We start from the raw sequence: 19,422 nt of genomic DNA on the forward strand, positions 1-19,422 counted from the left end.
AGTAAACCTTGTCATCATTAAGAGATATATCTATAGCAGTTTTTATTTAACTACTCACATTTCATGGAAGGGATTTGAGATAAAACTTAAAGCCCTCATTGAAGGTGATCAACAGCAACAACATTTTTTTATATGGATAGTCTTTATATTAGTAAGTTGATGTCCCGGCCTGCCCTACCGAGCCTTCAGCCTCTCTGCCCCCACACTCTGGAACTCCATCCCACAGTCCCTTCACCTCACTTCCTCCCTTGCCTCCTTCAAGGTCGGTGTCAAGACCCTCCTCTTTGAACATGCCTTCAGTCGTTCTCCCACCTTTCTGCCTTCCCTCATCCTCCCCCATGCTCAGATCCTGACCCTTGATTGTCCAGTGGCTTGGGACGTCCTCCCGACGTGAAAGATGCTCTATAAATGTAATTTTGTTGTTGCTGTTGATAACCGACATGCAACGCATCTATTTTTGTTTTATATCCTCTTTGTTTTGGTGGTAGGGAGGGCAAGTTAAGGTGTGCCTTGGGTAACTCCAAGGTGACCCTCTTGACAGTCTTTTGACATTCAGTTCCTGAGCCAGGCAGGTCTGCAGTCACTGCTAATCCCAGATTAACCAGACTGGCTCATCAGCAGGCCTTGGAGGGGCAAACCAGTCACTCTCAGCTCCTGTTAACCCTGTAAGATGAAGTTCTATAATCATAATAATAATCCTTGCATTTGATAGTGCCTTGCAACATCTTTTAGATATCTCAAAGCGCTTCACAGAAGTGAATTGACTGTATATGGCAAGAATGCAGCCTATAGGGTAAGATACTGGAGAAGGTACCGGGGAAAAATATACAGTCAATTCACTTTACAGTTTATTCTGTGAAGCACTTTGAGACATCTCAAAGACATAAGGTGTTATATCAAATGCAAGGATTATTAGTATTTTCCTTAATCTGGAACCTGTTAAAATATATCCACAGTATTGTTCTGAAGTATTTTATTTTACTTTGTGCTTTTGAATACTCAGTTTATACTGTGTTTATTTTTTATGGTAGTTCGCCAAAAAGACTGGCTATAAATATGAAATGCAACTTCCACTTTAATCCTTCTTTATATTTTAATAGTGAAATATAAAATTCTGTGCACAAAATCAGATGAAATGGATTTTTATGGATTTCTTGTTTGCATTTGAGTTGATCAAAATAAGGTCCAATGACAGGCAATATTGATTATTAACTGCTAGCTTCTAAAGAGGTTATAAATCTGGACAGTCAAAAATTGTGACTTTATGCAAGATTTAAGATCTTTTAAGGCACTGTATTTGTGGAGCTTCAAAAGTATGACCTTGTAGGGAAGCTTCCACATGTCTTGCGTTTGAAGCTTTTCAAAGCCACACCGTGTCTTTGACTCATGGCTCCTCTGATTGCGTAATTGGCAAAGGTACCGTTGTGTAAGGCCATACAGAACACAGGGTTTGTCAGTTTGAATCCTGGCATCTCAACTGGAAATGGTTGGCATGTCAGTGATGGAGAAACCCACCTGCTGAAAATTGCTGTCCTGAGATTCCACCTAAAAGGTGCATGTGTGTGGGCCGAGTATATTTCTCCCTTTATCAAACTCATTGCCAATATTTGCTATGAAAATAATGAAAGGCCACTTGGACGAGGTTGTGGAGGGTTGCTATTGTCGATGGTATCTCAACAGAAGGAAAAAAACTACTTTGAATATCTTCAAGAGGAGAAAATTGGAGGGGGGGAAAAAGTGTTTCATTTTAGCTCAATAAGTAGAAATAGTGCCATAATTTTACTGGTAAAGTATTTTCAGCTAACTCGTTTTATACAGTAAAGCTCTCATGAGTCTTTTCTTTATAAATTGTATAAATGGCTAAGTTGTACGTTCACTGAATCATTCAGTTTCCTATCAAAACCACTTGGATTTCTTTATATTACTTATATTACTCACCTCCTAACTCGTAACTCCGATCCCCTACACTCCATTATTCACGCGCTTACCGAAGGCCTTGAATCGTGGGAAATGACGCGCTTACCCATTGAACCATGCACACTTACCGGCCGGATGCATTGAATCATTGGAAACGTTGTCTTCATCTGTCGACGTATGTGCAGAAGAACTTTGTTTCCCGTGATTCAGTGTGATTCCAACGTTTGCCAGTAAGTGTGCATGTGTTGACGGGTGAAGACTTGTGGAATCATGGGAAATAGTCTTAGCCTGGCACTTATCAGTTCCAGTGATGAATTACCACATTGCCAGCTGCATTAAATTGCGCATGCACAGTGTACATTTTTGGTTAAATCTGATTTTCTACTACAGTTTGCTTGCAACTCGGACTTCACGTAAGTCATATTAAAATGATATGGTCCAGACTGATACGACTTATGTGCGTTTTATTGCATTAGTTTAATCAACTCGAGGTAAAAGATCCCACCTTTTTATTGCATGGGACACTATGCTTTGCAGTCATCAAGTTCTGCTTTCATTCAAGCCTAAGAAGGAAGCTTGAAACTATGATTGAAGAAGGTTTAAATAGTGGGAAAACATAGCTTCAGTGGATTAAAAAAAAACATGCTGAATCTTGTGTATTGCGCTATAAATGCAGTATCCATTTTAAATGTAAATTGTATTATTTGACTTGTCTTTGTTTTGCAGAACTTTGGATTTTCTGCTGAAAGTGATAATGAGAGCTATGTGGTTTGCTGGTGGTTTTCACTGGATGAGTGTAAAGGGACGTCGGGCTTTGCCAACTGAGGCACCTATAATGACACTTGCACCACATTCTTCATATTTTGATGCTATCCCTGTCACCATGACCATGGCCTCCATTGTAATGAAGACAGAAAGCAAAGACATTCCTGTATGGGGAAGTAAGTAAACTCTTTCCTGAATTTGCTATTATCACTGCATTGTGGTTGTTGACAGATTGTGTAGAAGCTGGTCAACATCCGTGGTAATGGAAAGTTAAAACAATATACTAAGGCTGCATGCAAATACCATTTAACTTGCATCATGAAGGTAATAGTGTAGAAATTTGCTGCTTCATCCTTTGCAGATAATTTGATGCCCGAGATCTTGGATTCTGAAGAGTAATTAGAAAATAAGTTGTCGTTTCTGAAGTGCAGCTGCTCTATATTTGCCATTGTTATTTATTGATTCATAAACCCAAGTCTCATAATTTAATCTCACTTGCCCCCATTTCATTTCTCTACTATTCTTATTATAGACTAATTGTTATAGAATAATAAGAAAACTAATAGTAATATGCCCAAAGCACTACTGTTTACTTTACAAAGTCACTGAATATTGTACAAACCTCAGAAAACACACCACTAATAAAGCCACACTTATTCATAATTCACACAGTTGACATGACAGATCTCTAATGTTGATGAGTAAGGAAGGAATCCTGAGCAATTTAGCTATCATTGACATTTGTACCCAGTATTACTTTAGTATAAATATTGGTATGAAAGTGTTCTGGGAACTAGCTGAAATCACTTTATGAAAATTTACAATTTGCACTATGGAATAAATATGCTTAGTAATGTATGGTGGTTCTGCTGTTTGTGTTGGTATGCAGCATCAGTATTACTGAAAGTTATACTGTTTTATTCATTTCTGGAGAATTGAACATATTAAGTTTTTATATTCTATTGTGCGCAAGAGTGATTAAAGCCAGTAATCTTATCTTGGAGTTCAGATCTTAGATTGCAAAATGTTCAGTCAGATGACTTCCCAATCATTCCCATTTATCAATTCTATTTATACTTCTGTGAGTTAGATACAATTTTTTGTTCAGCAATCATGTTTGCATAATTTTATTAAGGTGAAGAAACTGTGCCTAGTCATATTCCATTCTGAATTGGAAGCTAACTGTTGATCCTCCAAAAAGAAATTAACAATTAGTCACAGAGCCATTTTCTATCTGTATGACTCATTGGTAGTATAAATATAGTGCTTTGAAATTGTGAGTTTGGAAAGGTTTTTGAATTAGGTATTGTGTGCCTCTGTTAGTGAAGCTGCTTGTGAACATTGCAAAGATTATATTACAAATTACCTGTATCTAAAATTACTATTGATAATATTTTTAAATTTATATAGCATTACTTGCATTTATATAGCACCCTTTATGAAGTTCCTCTCATTTAAATGCATTCCATACATTCTTAATACAAGGATTATTTATTATATATGCAGTGTTGTGTGGTGAAGACCATGATATGATCTTTACTCTCTAATTTAGGAACATAGAGAACACGAGGATGCCATTCAGCTGTTTCACCAATTTATTAGATCTTGGCAGATCTTTTAATTACAATGCTGCCATTTTTTCATGCCCTTTAATAAGTACTACCCAATAATCTGTATTATCTTGCTTTGAAATATCCTTATTGATTCCGCCTCTACAGAAGGACATCTTTATACAACTCACTGAGTGAAGAAATTCCCGCTTTGAATTCTGTTTACTTCTGGTTTTAAGACTGTGCACCCCTTGTAATGGATCGCTCTACCAGAGGAAAGAGTCATCCACCATTTAACCTGTCAATTCCTTTCACTATTTTAAATGCCTCAAATAAATCACCCCTTTATTTTTCCCCAGAGAATATAACCCCAGTCTATTACAGCCTCTCACCATAACTAAAGCCCTTCAGGCAAAGTATTTACCTAGTGAATTATCACTGGACACCGTGCAAAGCTAGCATTTCCTTCCTAAAATTGGGTGCTCAAAACTGAATACAGTACTTCAAATGCGGTCTGACCAATATTGTATGTAATGGGAACAGCAGCTTCATACCGCAGTTCCTTATTATCGTTCAAGAGGGAACTAGACAGATATCTAAAAAGGAATAATTTACAAGGATTGGGGAAAAGGCAGGCAAATGGGGTGGATTGGATTGCTCTTTCAAAGAAGCAGCATGTCTCTGTCATCTGGTTGACCCCCCCCCCCCCCAAAAAAAAAAAATATTTCAAGTAGATTCCCCGCCCCCCCTAGTAATAAAATATGTTATACTTGTAGTTCTCAGAGCATTTAATGTATCTACAGTAAATTCATGATATCACCTCACCAAAGGAAAAGCTCAATGAGTCCATAGCCTTAACTTCAGCTCATTTATATTCCAAATCTGATGGAAGCAATCACCAGTTGTGGCACTTTAATTTTGAACTCTTGTCACCTGGAATTTGCAAGGAAGTATTCCACCTTTCACTGCTCTCTGGTTAATTGTAGTCCATATGCTGCAACTCTACAGCTTTTGGCACCTATCTTCTGAATCATTAGAAATCAACTACAATAAAGCAGTTCATTTGTTAATTAATTCAATATTGGAATTAAACTTCTAAATTCTAAAAGGTGGAAACCATTTTTGTGCTCCAATCAAAAAACAAATCTGTTGAATTTGTAAGTTTCCTGACATTAGAAATATTCTCCTCTACATTAGAAAATTGTTGTAGTATATTTTTTGCCTCTATGTTAAGCACAAAGCAGTAGACCTAGGTTAATGTCCATAATTTTCACTCATTGTCTCACACTCTGCCACTCACTTGCTCTTTTGCTTTGCCACACTCTTAACCTCTGCCAAGCTCTTTCTCAATCTCTCTAATTAGATTTTGTGAAGCTACATGGATTTTTCCATTAATAAAACCATATGAAAGGGTTGATAAGTACATGTAGCTTCACAAAATCTAATTAAACAATTGGCCTATTTTTAGCCATCTAGCCTTATTAATTGAGTACAGGATTAAATGATCACATTCTACCCCACCACCCCATGCGCAACTGAATAACAAAGTTACATCGGTTCTTTGGATGACCGAGGTCCCATCTGCCTGATCAGGTGCATGTTAAAGATCCCATGGTACTATTTGAAAAGAGAAGGGAGTCTCTCCTGGTATCCTGACAACAATCCACTAAATAATATTGGTCACTCAATCCATGGTGTTTTGTGTAACATTGCTGTATGCAACTGGTTGCCGCAATTCGCTCACAAAATACACAGGCAATCCACTTTACAGTTTATCCTGTGATGTGCTTTGAGATGTCTCAACGACATAATAAGGTGCTATATCAAATGCAAGGATGATTATATCATACATGGAATTGTGCTTCAAGTTAATAATCATTATTTATTTGTTTGTCTTTTTGTGGAGAGGAGAATTAAGCACTCTGAAAATGAGGAGTTTTAACACATTGTAATGTGTGTGTCTAGATCCAATTCTCAATGAGGGATCAAAGTTATATGAATAACTAATATGAATTAATACCGATTTAAGTAGATTTTATAGCATCAACTGACAATAAAATTGATCTCTTAAGAGGTCCATGGGCATATTGATGCAGAAGGAATGCTTTTGAGTTTGAACTCATATAAGTCTTATCTTTATAAATTGTATAATCATTTAAGTTGTACATGCACCCAAGTCCAGTTTCCTATCAAAAACATTTAATTTCTTTGAACCAGTTGTATTTTATAAGCAAATCATCTTGACTGGTAACACCACTCCTGCACTTAACAACAGCAGAAAATGACGTTCTGCCCCATCGACGCATGCGCACTTAGAACATAAGAAATGCTTGACGAAAAAAAGACTAAGGTCCATCTAGTTTGCCTTCTGCCTACCTGGCAGTCGCAACTACATATGTCCCAAACTACCTAAGCACTAAATCCCATAATGTTATTTCCTAAAAGAAAACATTCCAATCTGTGTTTGAAAGAGTTAACACTTCCTGCTTCAACCATCTCCCCAGGGAGCCTGTTCCACAGGTTCACTATTCGCTCACTGAAATAGTGTTTGTGTAGATTTGTTCAGAATTTACCCCCTTCAATTGCAGGGCTCTGGTTCTCCTATTCTGGACAAGTTGAAACAGCCTGTTATGATCTATATTGTTTTGCCCCTTTAGAATCTTAAAGACAGCAATCATGTCGCCTCTCAATCTTCTCTTTTCCAGCGTGAACATGACCACTTTTACTTAGTCACTCCTCATAGTCCAATCCTTCATTAGCTTGGTGTCATCTGCAAACTTAGCCACTGTGGTGGCGACTCCTAGTTACAGATCATTTATAAAAATATTAAACAAAAGAGGTCCCAAAACAGACCCTTGTGGAACTATACTGGTAACATTTTTCCAGTCTGATGACATTCCCTGTACCACAACCCTCTGAGTTCTTCCGGTCAATTGCATATCCATTGTAATATACCTCCACTGATTCCTGCTTTTTTAAAAATACTTACAGTTCCTCTTGAGAGGCTGGTACTGAATCAAAGGCCTTACTGAAATCCAGTTACAAACATCCACAGCCTTACTCTTATTAAGCTCTCTTGTCACACCATCAAAGAAAACCAGTAAATTACATTGTCAATACCTTCCCTTCATGAATCCATACTGGCTATCATTTATGATTTTATTTCGTCAAGATGCTCCATAATTTTACCCACAATGAACGTCAAACTTACTGGTCTGTAATTCCCTTTTTGTTGCCTTTCTCCAGTCCCCCTCTCCAGTATTCAGTGTTTTTTTTGAAAGATTTGTGCCTGCATTTCTGCAACTTCCTCCCTGAGACCCTTGAGGATCCTCAGGTGCAATTTATCCGGCCCCTGAGATTTATTTACCTTAAGTTTACGCAGCTGTTTGGCAACCATGCTGGTAGTGATATGAATAATATCGCAATTTTTCTCTGCGACATCCTTGAGTTCTCTTTCCAGATCAGATAGGTTACCCATCTCCTCCTTGGTAAAGACTGATGCAAAATAATGTATTTAGCACTATTGCAGCATGTGCAGCATTATTTGTCATATTGTCTCCTGAACCCACCTTCAGTGGCCCTATTCTATTGCTTGCTTTTCTTCTACTCTAATGTAACAATAACTTTTTTTAGTTATTATCCTTCACATCACTTGCCATGTTTAATACAATGCTTTCTTTGCCATTCTGATGTCTTTTTGCAGTCCTGGCATGCCTCCCAGTATTGAGTCTAACTTACTTCCATGCTATTTTCCTTCATGGCCTTAAATGCTTTTTTTTCTCCTCTTTATGATTTGCTTTGTAGCCCAGTCCAACCAGGCAGGAGTGCCTTTAAGCTTGGTACCCTTGCTTCACAATGGGTACACATTGTTCCGTTGTCTTCATAATCATCTCCTTGAAGGAACTCCATAGGTCCTCCACTCCCATTGCCATATTTAAGCCTGCCAGCCCCACTCCGACTGTACTTCAAGTGCACAAAGTTAGTCCTCTTGAAATTTGGCAGTTTTGTTTGGGTTTCTATAACCTCACTAACTCTTGTGATGTCAAATGTGATTGCATTGTGATCGCTATTGCTTAATGCTTCTCCACCTTTATGTTGGAGATTTGGTCGTCCCTGTTGCTCATTATCAAATTCAAGATTTTTCTCCCCTTGTTGGCTCTTTTACAAACTGAGTTATGAAACAGTCTTTCTTTAACTCTAAAAACCCTTTTCCTATCTTACCAGTAGACATTATTATCCTAATTAATTTGGGGTAGGTTAAAATCTCCAACCATTATGGTTGGTCCCTTACTTAACCCTAACTCTAAACTTAACCCTTATCTCATCCCACAGTTCCAGATCAAGGCTTTCACCCTGGCTTGGGGGTCTATAACAGACCTCCAGTAATAGCTTAACTCTGTTACCATCTTTTAATTCTATCCAAAGTGACTCTTGTGTCTGCCCTTTCCTTTTTTTACATCCTCTCTCACTTGTCTCAATAATGGAGCTTATATATAGTGCCATACCACCTCCTCTTTTCATAGATTCATAGAATGTTACAGCACAGAAGGAGGCCATTCGGCCCATCGAGTCTGTGTCAGCTCTTTGACAGAGCAAGTCACTTTCACTAACCCCAATCACCAGCTTTCTCCCCATAACCCTGCAAACCCGTCTTCCCCAGATACCTGTCCAGTTCCCTCTTAAAACCTGTTATCGAATTGGAATTCACTGCCCTTTCGGGCAGATCATTCCAAATTCGAACAACAGAGTGAAAAAAATTATTATAACCTCCCCTATGCTTCTTTTGGTAGATATCTTAAGACTGTGACCACGGGTCACAGACACACCTACCAGCGGAAACAGCTTTTCCCTATCTCGCCTGTCGAAACCATTCATGATCTTGAAGACCTCTATCAGGTCCCCACGTAACCTTCTCTGCTCTAATGGGAAAAGTCCTAACTTCTCCAGCCTGTCCTCATAGCTAAGCTTCCCCATTCCTGGTATCATTCTCGTGAATCTCCTCTGTACCCTTTCCAGTGCCTTAATGTCCTTCCTGAAGTAAGGTGCCCAGAACTGGACACAGTACTCCAGCTGAAGCCTAACCAGTGTTTTGTATAGATTAACCATAACCTCCCTACTCTTATCCTCTATGCCCCTACTAATAAAGCTCAGTACACCAAATGCCTTTTTTACTGCCTTATCTACCTGCCCGCTACCTTTAATGATTCGCTTACTTGAACACCCAGATCTCTCTGTATGTTCACCCCCCTTAAGATTGAGCTACCAAGCTTATATTGCCTACTATCATTTTTCCTACCTAAGTGTATCACCTCACACTTATCCACATTGAAATCCATCTGCCACATGTCAGCTCATTCCACCATTCTGTGTATGTCCTCTTCCGATACAGTCCCTCCTAAACAGTTTATAACCTTCCAGATGCGAATCCCATTGATTGGATTCATTCCACTATGTCTCTGTTATAATAATGATGTCGAATCTATCGGCCCCAACACGACCTTCCAGATCACGCATCTTGTTTGTCAGACTTGTTGCGTTAATGCAAGTACAGCTCCATTGTTTTTGCCTTTCCCATTTACTTTATAAGAATTTTTTGTTTGTTTCTCACCAACCTTTGAAGTTAGACCCATTACATTGATACGCCTTAAGGTTTTCCCTAATGGGTTCAGGTGCTCTCTTAAACCTACCACAACCACCCCTGTGCCTAGTTTAAACACTCGCTAACTAAATTATCTATCCTGCTGCCAACACCTCCACCCACCTTTTGTTTAGGTGGACCCCGTCCAGTCTGTATAGGTGTCTCCTGTTCCAAAAGTTGCCCCATTGTTTGAGGAAACAAAAGTCTGACTCCCTACACCAATGCCTTAGCCACCCATTGGTCTGCCTAATTACCCTCTGTCTTTCCTCACTTGCACGGGGTATGGATAGTATTTCAGAAAATACTACACTTGAAGTCACTTTCCCTTTAGCTTCCTTCCTAACGCTCTAAATTTAGCATGAAGGGCCTCTGGTCTACTTCTATCTATGTGATTTATTCCCACATGAAAAACTGCAGTTGATTCCTCACTTGCTCCCTGTAGCATCTGGTCAACCCAAAGCATCAGATCCTCAACCCATGCACCTGGTAGGCAACTTACCATTCTATTTTCTGGGTCCACTTTGCACAGCATGCGATCTGTGAACCAAATAGTTGAATCCCCTAATGTCACAAATTGTCTGCTACTCTTTCTCTTCTTCCCTCCTTCCCTGGCAGGCTGCTGGACTGCCTCAGTGCACAGCACTCCCTTGCCTGTCTCAGCCATCACTTGGGTTTTCATATCATCTCTCTCCAGAGGAGAGTAAATGGAGAGCACCAGGGATGTCCACTCCTGCTTCATTTGCCAACCACGACCCCACAACATTGCTAGACTCCACCACTACCCCACCCCTCAGGAAGCCGAAACCCTCACCTATGCTTTCGTCACATCAAGGCTCGATTACAGAAACTCCCTCCTCATCGGGCTTCCCAACTCTTCCCTTCACAAGCTGCAGATGATCCAAAACTCTGCAGCTCGTATACTCTTACGCGCCAGGTTCCATGATCCCATCACGCCCACCCCTCGCCCGACTCCATTGGCTCCCCATTCCTTCGAGGATCGAATTCAAGATCCTCGTCTTCACTTTCAAGGCCATCCATGGCCTTGCCCTCTCTGACCCGCTGACTCCCTACCAACCTGCCCACTCCCTCCGTTCAGCGGGTTCCAGTCTACTCCATGTCTCCCACCCGACCCGCCCTACCATCAGTGGCCAGGCTTTCAGCCTCTCAGCCCCCACACTCTGGAACTCCATCCACAGTCCCTTTGCCCCACTTCCTCCTTTGCCTCCTTCAAGGCCAGTCTCAAGACCCTTTTTTTCGATCATAACTTCGGTCACCTCTCTGCCTTCCCTCAGCCCTACCCTAGCCCTCCCCCATGCTCGGGTCCCGATAGCTGACTGTGCAGCGCTTTGGGACGTCCTCCCGACGTGAAAGGCACTCTATAAATGTCATTGTTGTTGTTCTTCTGGCCCGTTTCCTAACAGAGACCCAATCCCCTCCTCTAGGTAACGGGGACTCCTCTCCTACTAGCAAGGTCTACTCCAATACATCATTCATAAACACTTCTCCCTCCCTAATACTTTGGTGCGTGGCCAGTCACTTGCTTAGGCTGATCACTTCCGCCTTGAATGAATCTACCAGTTTCTAGTTAATGCAGATGAATCCATTCAAAACCTGGGCCTGGAAAGCACACATCTCACAACTTCTTCAATGCACAAAGTATTTCATTGTTATATACGTTATATGAGAAAAAAAGTGTTCTCATCTGCACCAAATTCCCCCTCTCACCAAATTCCCTCTCTCACCAAATTCTTTAATAGAATTCACACTCTGTTCCACCTCACTCAGTTCCCTCCTCACGCTGCTAAGGTCTCTATTCAAGTGAGGCTCTTGCAATTCTCACCTGACACAACCAGTTTCAACTGGTCAGCAAATAATTAACTAATTAGCTAATCCCTAACAAAAACAGAGATCGCTTGGAAAACTCAGCAGGTCAGACAGCATCTATGGAGAAAGGAAAGTAAGTCAACGTTTCGGGTCCACGAACAGTTCTGACGAAGGGTCATGGACCCGAAACGTTGACTCACTTTTCTTTCTCCATAGATGCTGCCTGACCCGCTGAGGTCAGGTGGTGACATTCATTTTGATGAATGCAGTTAAGGTCATGGGGAGAAATAGCCAAACAGGAAGTCTTGATTTATTGTACATTTTGAAAACCTTACCTGGTGAATTGATAAATATGCTTAAATATTCCTACTCCTCATTGTAGAATTTTCACAGCATGAGACAATTTCCATAATCACTCTTTGGAAGTTAACTTTTATAATTGAAATTTATTGAATAGATATTAAATTGACTTGTCTTTGTCAAATCAACACTACTATTAGGATCTCCAGTGAACTCCTGGTAATAAGATCCTGGCTTGTATCATCACATGGCTTTTATGCTGTGCGCAATTGGCTGCCACATTTCATCCACAAATTATACAGTCAATTCACGTTACAGTATATTCTGTGAAGCACTTTGAGACATCTAGAAGATGTGATAAGGCACTATATCAAATGCAAGGATTATTATTATCATCGTCATGCTGTCAATATCTCAGCCACTTCTTATACAAAATGTCCATAGGTGACTCCTCTATTTCATCACTCGCTTATAACATATAAAGTTGCATTCTATATATCCCAGTAAGTAAAATATTGAATACATAATGGAAATAAATTTTCCTGGACAACTCATCCAGCTACACCACATGCCGGGGCCATCCAACTAACTCTTGCAAGAGTTAGTTAAGCGTGGGAACACATCACCGGGCCTCTCGGTGAACCATTGCAATGAGCAGCCCTACATCGAGGGCAAAGGTTGGCCCTCAGCTCGCTGGATGGAAGGCTGTTTTGACTGTTGTTGCAAGATCTCTGAGAATAGAAATTGTAGACCTTGCCTTCTGTGAGTTTCTGCCTGATTGTTTAAGTCTGAGCGATTCAGGTTGTTAAAATGAAGATTTTTTTTAATATACACACATGCCAATACATATATGTATACGGTGCTTAATTTAAAACAAATTTTAATAAACTGACAGGTGTGGGGGCTGGGGCTATTTTGTCACACTGCCCAGCTGCTCGCTCTGCACAGATGCAGGGCGTGTTCATATAGGTCCTCGTAGCTACACCTCCCCCTAGTGGCCCCAGAGAACTTGTGGCTACATAGTCACCCAGATATCGTCACTGAGCTATTTTCCATTGGACACAATAGATCAGGAGTTTAATGTAGTTCAATCCTGCATGCATATTTGAGTCAGTCATCCAGATCCGGTTTTGCAAAGACTGCTGACATTTCAATAACAAAATAAATGCTGAAATGTAGTTTGATTCTTTTACTTATTAACCTGGCAGTTGATGTTACTTTTGTCTGAAAAATAGAACTCAAATGAACTAAGGCTTGTTCAACATGACAAAACGATTACTAGGAAATATCTGGAATGTGCATTTAACCAGGAAAACTGGTCAAATTAATATTTGACTATCATTTGAATGTCTGGGTTAACATTGATTTATGGCTTTGTACTTTGTATTGTGTAGAATCTTTGTAAACACTAGAAGAGCTGTTTAGATTTCAGATTATTGGAAGTACAGATGTTGAATTATTTTAAGTATTTAAAAAAATTCACTAAAATCTCTAATTTGAAGTGACCCTGTGGCGTAAGGTTGAAGGTAGCCACATTTTGGAAGTTAACAAAATGAAAGGGTTCATCCTTATCAATTACGCAAGATTGGAAGAGTAGGCTTAGGTGAGCTCGAGGAGCTGGTAGAAATAAAAATCCTTCCAGGATGAGGATTTGATAGTTCCGCGAGGACTGTAATGATGATTGTGATATTATTAATTGTGGTATACAATAATATTTTTTAAAAACATGTCCCTTTTTAATATTGTATTTTACTGTTCATAGCTTTTGGGGACTTAAACCAGGTTCTCATTTTTGTTCATTTAATTACCTGACTGATTTCATTTTTCGACACCTCTTCCACCAGCATTAATCAAGTACATTCGACCTGTTCTCGTGTCTCGTTTGGACCAGGATTCTCGACGAAAAACAGTTGAAGAAATAAGACAGAGAGCTCTTTCTAATGGCAAATGGCCTCAGGTGATTATCCTCACATTTTATTTTTTTTCAAAACAAGCAAAACTTACTGAATTGGTGTATTTCATGTTTTCACTTTTAAAGTGTGTGATTCACTAAAAATAACATTACATTTCTAAGGTGGATAGTTTTCATTTCAATATTTTCATATTTATAGCAGTCTTTGGTTTTGAATCTAACAACCTTAATTCAGAATCTTTGTCCTTTGAGTAGTCTTCAGAAAGCTAGATGGGAGAAGCTTTCCATGTATTGGTGCTCCTCAATGCTCTAAATCTTCATTCATAAGTGTCAAAGACCAGTTTTTAAGACGTCAATTTCCTAACTTGAATTGTCTTAAATACGCCTATGTTGCATTGCTACTGGTAGTTAGACAGGTACTTATTTATATACATGCTTATATTTATTCGAGGTTTAATGCCAAAAAATCTGAACATAATTTCTACTGCTTATATATTTATCAATTGAGAACTGCTATGTAACTTTTTTTGTACTATAAATTGTATTTTAGGTAATGATATTCCCAGAGGGAACGTGCACAAACAGAACCTGTCTGATCACCTTTAAACCTGGTAAGGTTACATCTATTTTCTGAAACAGAAATTCTTTGGTATTGAATTCTTTGGAGCCGTGAAATGTTGCATTTTAATTTAGTGATCCTCTTGACTTCACTTCCAGTAATTGTGGCGTGTGGGATATTGGGCTCATACTTGGTGCTTTCAATTATGGCTAAAGGGAAAAAATTGATTTCTTTATTAACATTAGAAATACTTCTTTCATAATTTCTGAGCTTTTTATTTAAAGAGGAATAGGTGATGAGCGGGGCAATAGAAAATTGCGGAAATATTTGCCAAAATATTGCGGGGAAATTTGACAAATTTTCCAGAAAATTGCAACCTGCTATTGAGAGGTATATTTTACTACTAACCTACATTTTTTCACTTTATTGATAAAGACTAAACATGAAGAAATAACACACATTAGATTGTTGCAAAAAAAATTAATAACAATCCTTGCATTTGATATAGCGCCTTATCACGTCTCCGAGACATCTCAAAGTGCTTTGTTGAGTATACTGTAAAGTAAATTGACTTTTTTTTTTGTGTGGGTGAAATGCGACAGCCAATTGCACATAGCAATGTCCTACAAATAGTCATGATGGTTTCTTTGACAAAAACTGAGTGGCCCACTCGTAGGGTGGGGGAGGGGGGAACACAAGCACAGGGCCGAATGGTCTGATTCCACCCTGCACTACACCTGAAGGGCAGTGTACTGACTTGCGGAACTCTAGGGGTCACCACCTCCTGCCTCCCGGGACCCACCACCTCACACAGACACAGAGAGACACACACACTCAGAGATGGAGAGAGACATACAAACACACACTCATAGAAGAAACACACTCACAAACATAGAGAGCTACACACGTCCCAAGGCCCTGGACAGTGTACAGCATTTCAGACCCAAGCTGGGGTCAGGGAGGGAGAAGGGAGGGGAGGGGAAGGGGGATGACTGATGGCATGGTCGAAGAGGAGGGTTTTAAGGTGGGACTTGAAGGAGGCTAAGGAGGGGGCGAGGCGGAGTGATTGGAGGATGAAGTTCCAGAGGTTGGGGGCAGAGTGGCTGGAGGCTCTCCCTCCAATTGCGGGACAGGTGGGTCGGGGACATGGAGCAGGCCAGAGCTGGCTGAGCGGAGGGAGCGGGCGGGTTGGTAGGGGATTAGGAGGTCGCAGAGGTAGAGTGGGACGAGGCCATGAAGGGCTTTAGGTGAGGACCAGGATCTTGAACTGGATCCTCTGAAGGGTAGGGAGCCAATGGAGTCAGGCGAGAGTGAGGGAGATGGAGTCATGGAGTTTTGTGCAGGAGACGGGCTGCAGAGTTCTGGATTTTCTGCAGTCTGTGGAGGGAGGAGTTGGGAAGGCCGACAAGCAGGGCATTTGCATAGTCGAGCCTGGAGGTGATGAAGGCATGAACAAGAGTTTCAGCGGCCTGAGGGGTGAGGTAGTGGCAGAGTCGAGCGATGTTTCGGGGGTGAAGGAAGGCAGAGCGGGTCATGGCTTGGATGTGGGGAAGAAAAGACAGTTGAGGGTCGAACAAGACACCGAGGTTGCTGACTGGTTTGGTGAGTTGGAGTGTGCAACCATGGAGGTTGATGCTGCCAGAGCCTGAGGTGCAGAGGCACTGGCGCGAACCAATCAGGAGGGCCTCAGTCTTGTTCACCTTCAACTGTAGTAAATTTGCCCTCATCCAGGACTTGATGTCCGACAGACAGTCTGTCAGGACAGCAGTGGTGCTGGAGTTGAGAGTGGAGGCAGAAAGATAGAGTTGGGTGTCATCCACGTACATGTGGAGGTTGACCCCATGTCCGCGGATGATGTCACCAAGGGGGAGCATATAGATATTAAAGAGGAGAGGGTCAAGGACAGAGCCCTGGGGGACCCCAGACGTGACAGTGCGGTGGCTGGAGGAGAAACCGTTAGAGGCAACAAAGTCAAGCCGGTGAGAGAGACAGGAAACTCATTTCCCGCTCACGCCCCACCACGCATGCGCATCTGCAGCTGCTCCGGCCACAGTTGCAGCACAGAGGGCATTGGGTAACTAGCCATCAGCAGCGCCCAGTGGCCCGGGCGCCAGGGAAACTTCATTTTTGCAGATTTTCAAGCAGAAGTGGGTGTTTGTAGCGGATGGGAATTTTTGTGGTGGATTCCACAGAAAAATTGTAGCCTCACTTCTCTATTGGTGATGAGTCAAATGAGATTTGCATCCATAAATTTATGCTATGTAGGGTAAATTGCGTTACATGTCATGAACGGTGCTCCACAGCGATTTGCACTGCTAGAGATGCTATTTATACTGCACTTTTGTTGACAAATCAATGCCAGAATCTTGACAAGTTGTCATTCAACATGCAGTATAGGTGCAGCATTACAGATATTGCTGCTTAAAGAAATGTACCTGGACACCAGGTAGCATGTCAAGATGACACAGTGGACTATGCTTAAAATTAACTTCCAGAAAATGTGTTGGTGATGTTCATAATCATCTGTACCACCCTTATAAGAATGGGCATAGTCGGCCTGCTTCTGCACTTGTGAATTTTTAATTGATTTAATGTGAATGACTCTGTGACTGTACGTAGGGTCTGTATAGCAGTTAGAGGTTGTGCAAAATGTTTTAAATGGATATGTTGGAAATATCTTGGCTAGCTGGAAAGGAGAGTTTTAGAATTCCATTTAATCATAAAGGAAATCTCATTTTGATGTCTAGTTCTTCTGCCTGACATGCTTCATAAGAACATCTGTTCTGAATATGTTACACAAGCCATTAAATTCTGGAAATAATATTTACATTCAATGAATATTCCACTCAGATAAATGTATTCTCTGTGTTTGTATGAACTTCTCCCTCCCTTCCCTCCATTCAATCTATTTACTAGTTTTCTCTTACTTTGACACAAAAGTTTAGTAAGTTGCATACTTTCACAATATTCTCACTGTCTAATTTAGCATGTAAATAGGATAATGTCTTTGCTCCCAAACATAATTTCTTTAGTCATCGCAGGAAACTTTTACTCTGCTGATATAGTGAACGTTTATTCAATAAACTTGAATGATTTTTGGGGAGCTATCTGCAAAAAACAACATAGTCCCGTTCTTGCATAGTTTTTGTATGATGTTCTCCTATCGATGCATGGTATTGGATTAATGATAAAATAATAATCATTCCTCATTCTTTAAAACAAGTTCACACATCAGTTTGGCTCAGTTGGTACAACTCTCATTTCTGGGTCTGAAGGTTGTGGGATTATCCCACTTTTAAGACTTGTGCTTAGTTTTAGCTGAGTGCTGGCATAGCTGCTATCCTTTAAAAGAGGCATTAATCAGAATGCCAGTCTGCCTATGGACTTTAAGGATCCTGTGACACCATCCAAAAGGAGAATTTTTTCCGCTCAGCTCATGACTGTTTGCGGCATTTTACTGGTGCAGTAGCTGCTGTTTGGCCCAAAAAAGGTCACAACACTTGACAATAACAGTCGGCCCATCTTCCGTGTCTTGGCTCTTTGAAAGGACTAATAGTCCCACCCCTGCTCTTACCCCATAGCCCTGCATTGTTTTTCTTTTTAAGTACCTATCAAATTCCCTTTTGGAAGCTATTATCAAATCCACTTCCACCACCCTTTCAGGCAGTGCGTTCCAGACCTTAACAACTCTCTGGGTAAAAAAATCTCCTCGTCTCCCTTCTGGTTCTTTTGTCAGTTATCTTAAATCTGTGTCCTCTGATTACTGATTCAACTGCCACAGGAAATAGTTTCTCCCCATCTACTCTTATCAAAACCCCTCATAATTTTGAACATCTGCATTAAATCTCCCCTCAATCTTCTCTGCTCTAAGGAGAATAACCCCAGCCTCTCTAGTCTCTACATAATTCTAGTCCCTCGTCTCTGGTATCATTCTTGTAAATCTTCTCTGCACCCTCTCCAAGGCCCTGACATCTTTCCTAAAATGTGAAGTTAGAATCTACAGGAAGTTGGATGATTTATAGAACAAGTTGTATATCACATTCATTATGCAGTTATTTGTAGTATTTGATCATGCGGTGGGATTATTGTTCCCAACATTAAATGTGGCAGCATGAAGTGGTGTACAGAGCAGCATGTTTCAAGAGCTGAGACTACTGAAAAACGTTTTAAGACCAGAACAGCACTTCTTCAAACAAGTTATAGATGATTCATCTTATGCACAGGACTTGTTTCTAACCTTTGAATATTGTAAATAAATTGTAGTTTATTTTAGATTTCATAATTTGTCATTCTTATGGTTGCATGTGAAAACGTCTCCATTTTCCAAATTTCCATAAATAATTACAACAATTTGCATTCATATAACACCCTTCACGCCAGAGGCGTCTAGTCAATGACACGTACTATCAGTATGTTTATTTTGTGATAACCTATGAAAAGAATGGTGCTTAATTGTTAGCTATAGTTTTTGAACCTGAACAAACAGCCAAAATCATAAATCATTGATTAAATGCAGTTTGAATGTATGTGCATTTTCTGTTTCAAAAGAAAACTAATAAGTAACATCTTCTGTGATTAGTCAGTTGACAATATCCATTAATATTCAGATTTATGCATTAAGACATGGTCAAAGTCTAATGCAGACTTTAAAAAAAAATGATATATTCACCCAACTTATGCAGCAAGTTAGCATATGCAGCAAAAGTCCACTTCTTTCAGTATTGTCAGGGACATTCAAGATCTAGGTAAATTGACTTTTTTTTGGTCAGTATGACACATGTGGAAACCCATCACAATGCTTAAGAGTATCCAAACCGAGCTGACATTTTCATGTATTCCACCTACCATGGAAATTCCACAGATAGATTGTTGTAATGGTATGCACACTCTCTCCCTGGAAGGACGCATCCTGTTTTCCTAATTCCAGAAAGTATGAGGTGCAGGTTGGCAAGAGCCA

The 19,422-nt window shown here is 40.3% G+C and overlaps 1 protein-coding gene across 2 annotated transcripts in view; it reads left to right on the forward strand.

Annotated features, from left to right (window-relative positions):
* lpcat1 (lysophosphatidylcholine acyltransferase 1) overlaps positions 1-19,422 on the forward strand; it is a 97,257-nt gene that overhangs the window by 45,773 nt on the left and 32,062 nt on the right. For both annotated transcript variants that reach the window (XM_007903029.2, XM_042331728.1), the window contains 3 exons: positions 2,644-2,858; positions 13,839-13,951; positions 14,457-14,517. In XM_007903029.2, the coding sequence (XP_007901220.2) occupies positions 2,644-2,858; positions 13,839-13,951; positions 14,457-14,517 (389 nt within the window). The remainder of the gene's footprint in view (positions 1-2,643; positions 2,859-13,838; positions 13,952-14,456; positions 14,518-19,422) is intronic.

This window comes from Callorhinchus milii, unplaced genomic scaffold (assembly GCF_018977255.1).
Source record: "Callorhinchus milii isolate IMCB2004 unplaced genomic scaffold, IMCB_Cmil_1.0 Scaffold2, whole genome shotgun sequence".
Taxonomy (NCBI): Eukaryota; Metazoa; Chordata; class Chondrichthyes; order Chimaeriformes; family Callorhinchidae; genus Callorhinchus; species Callorhinchus milii.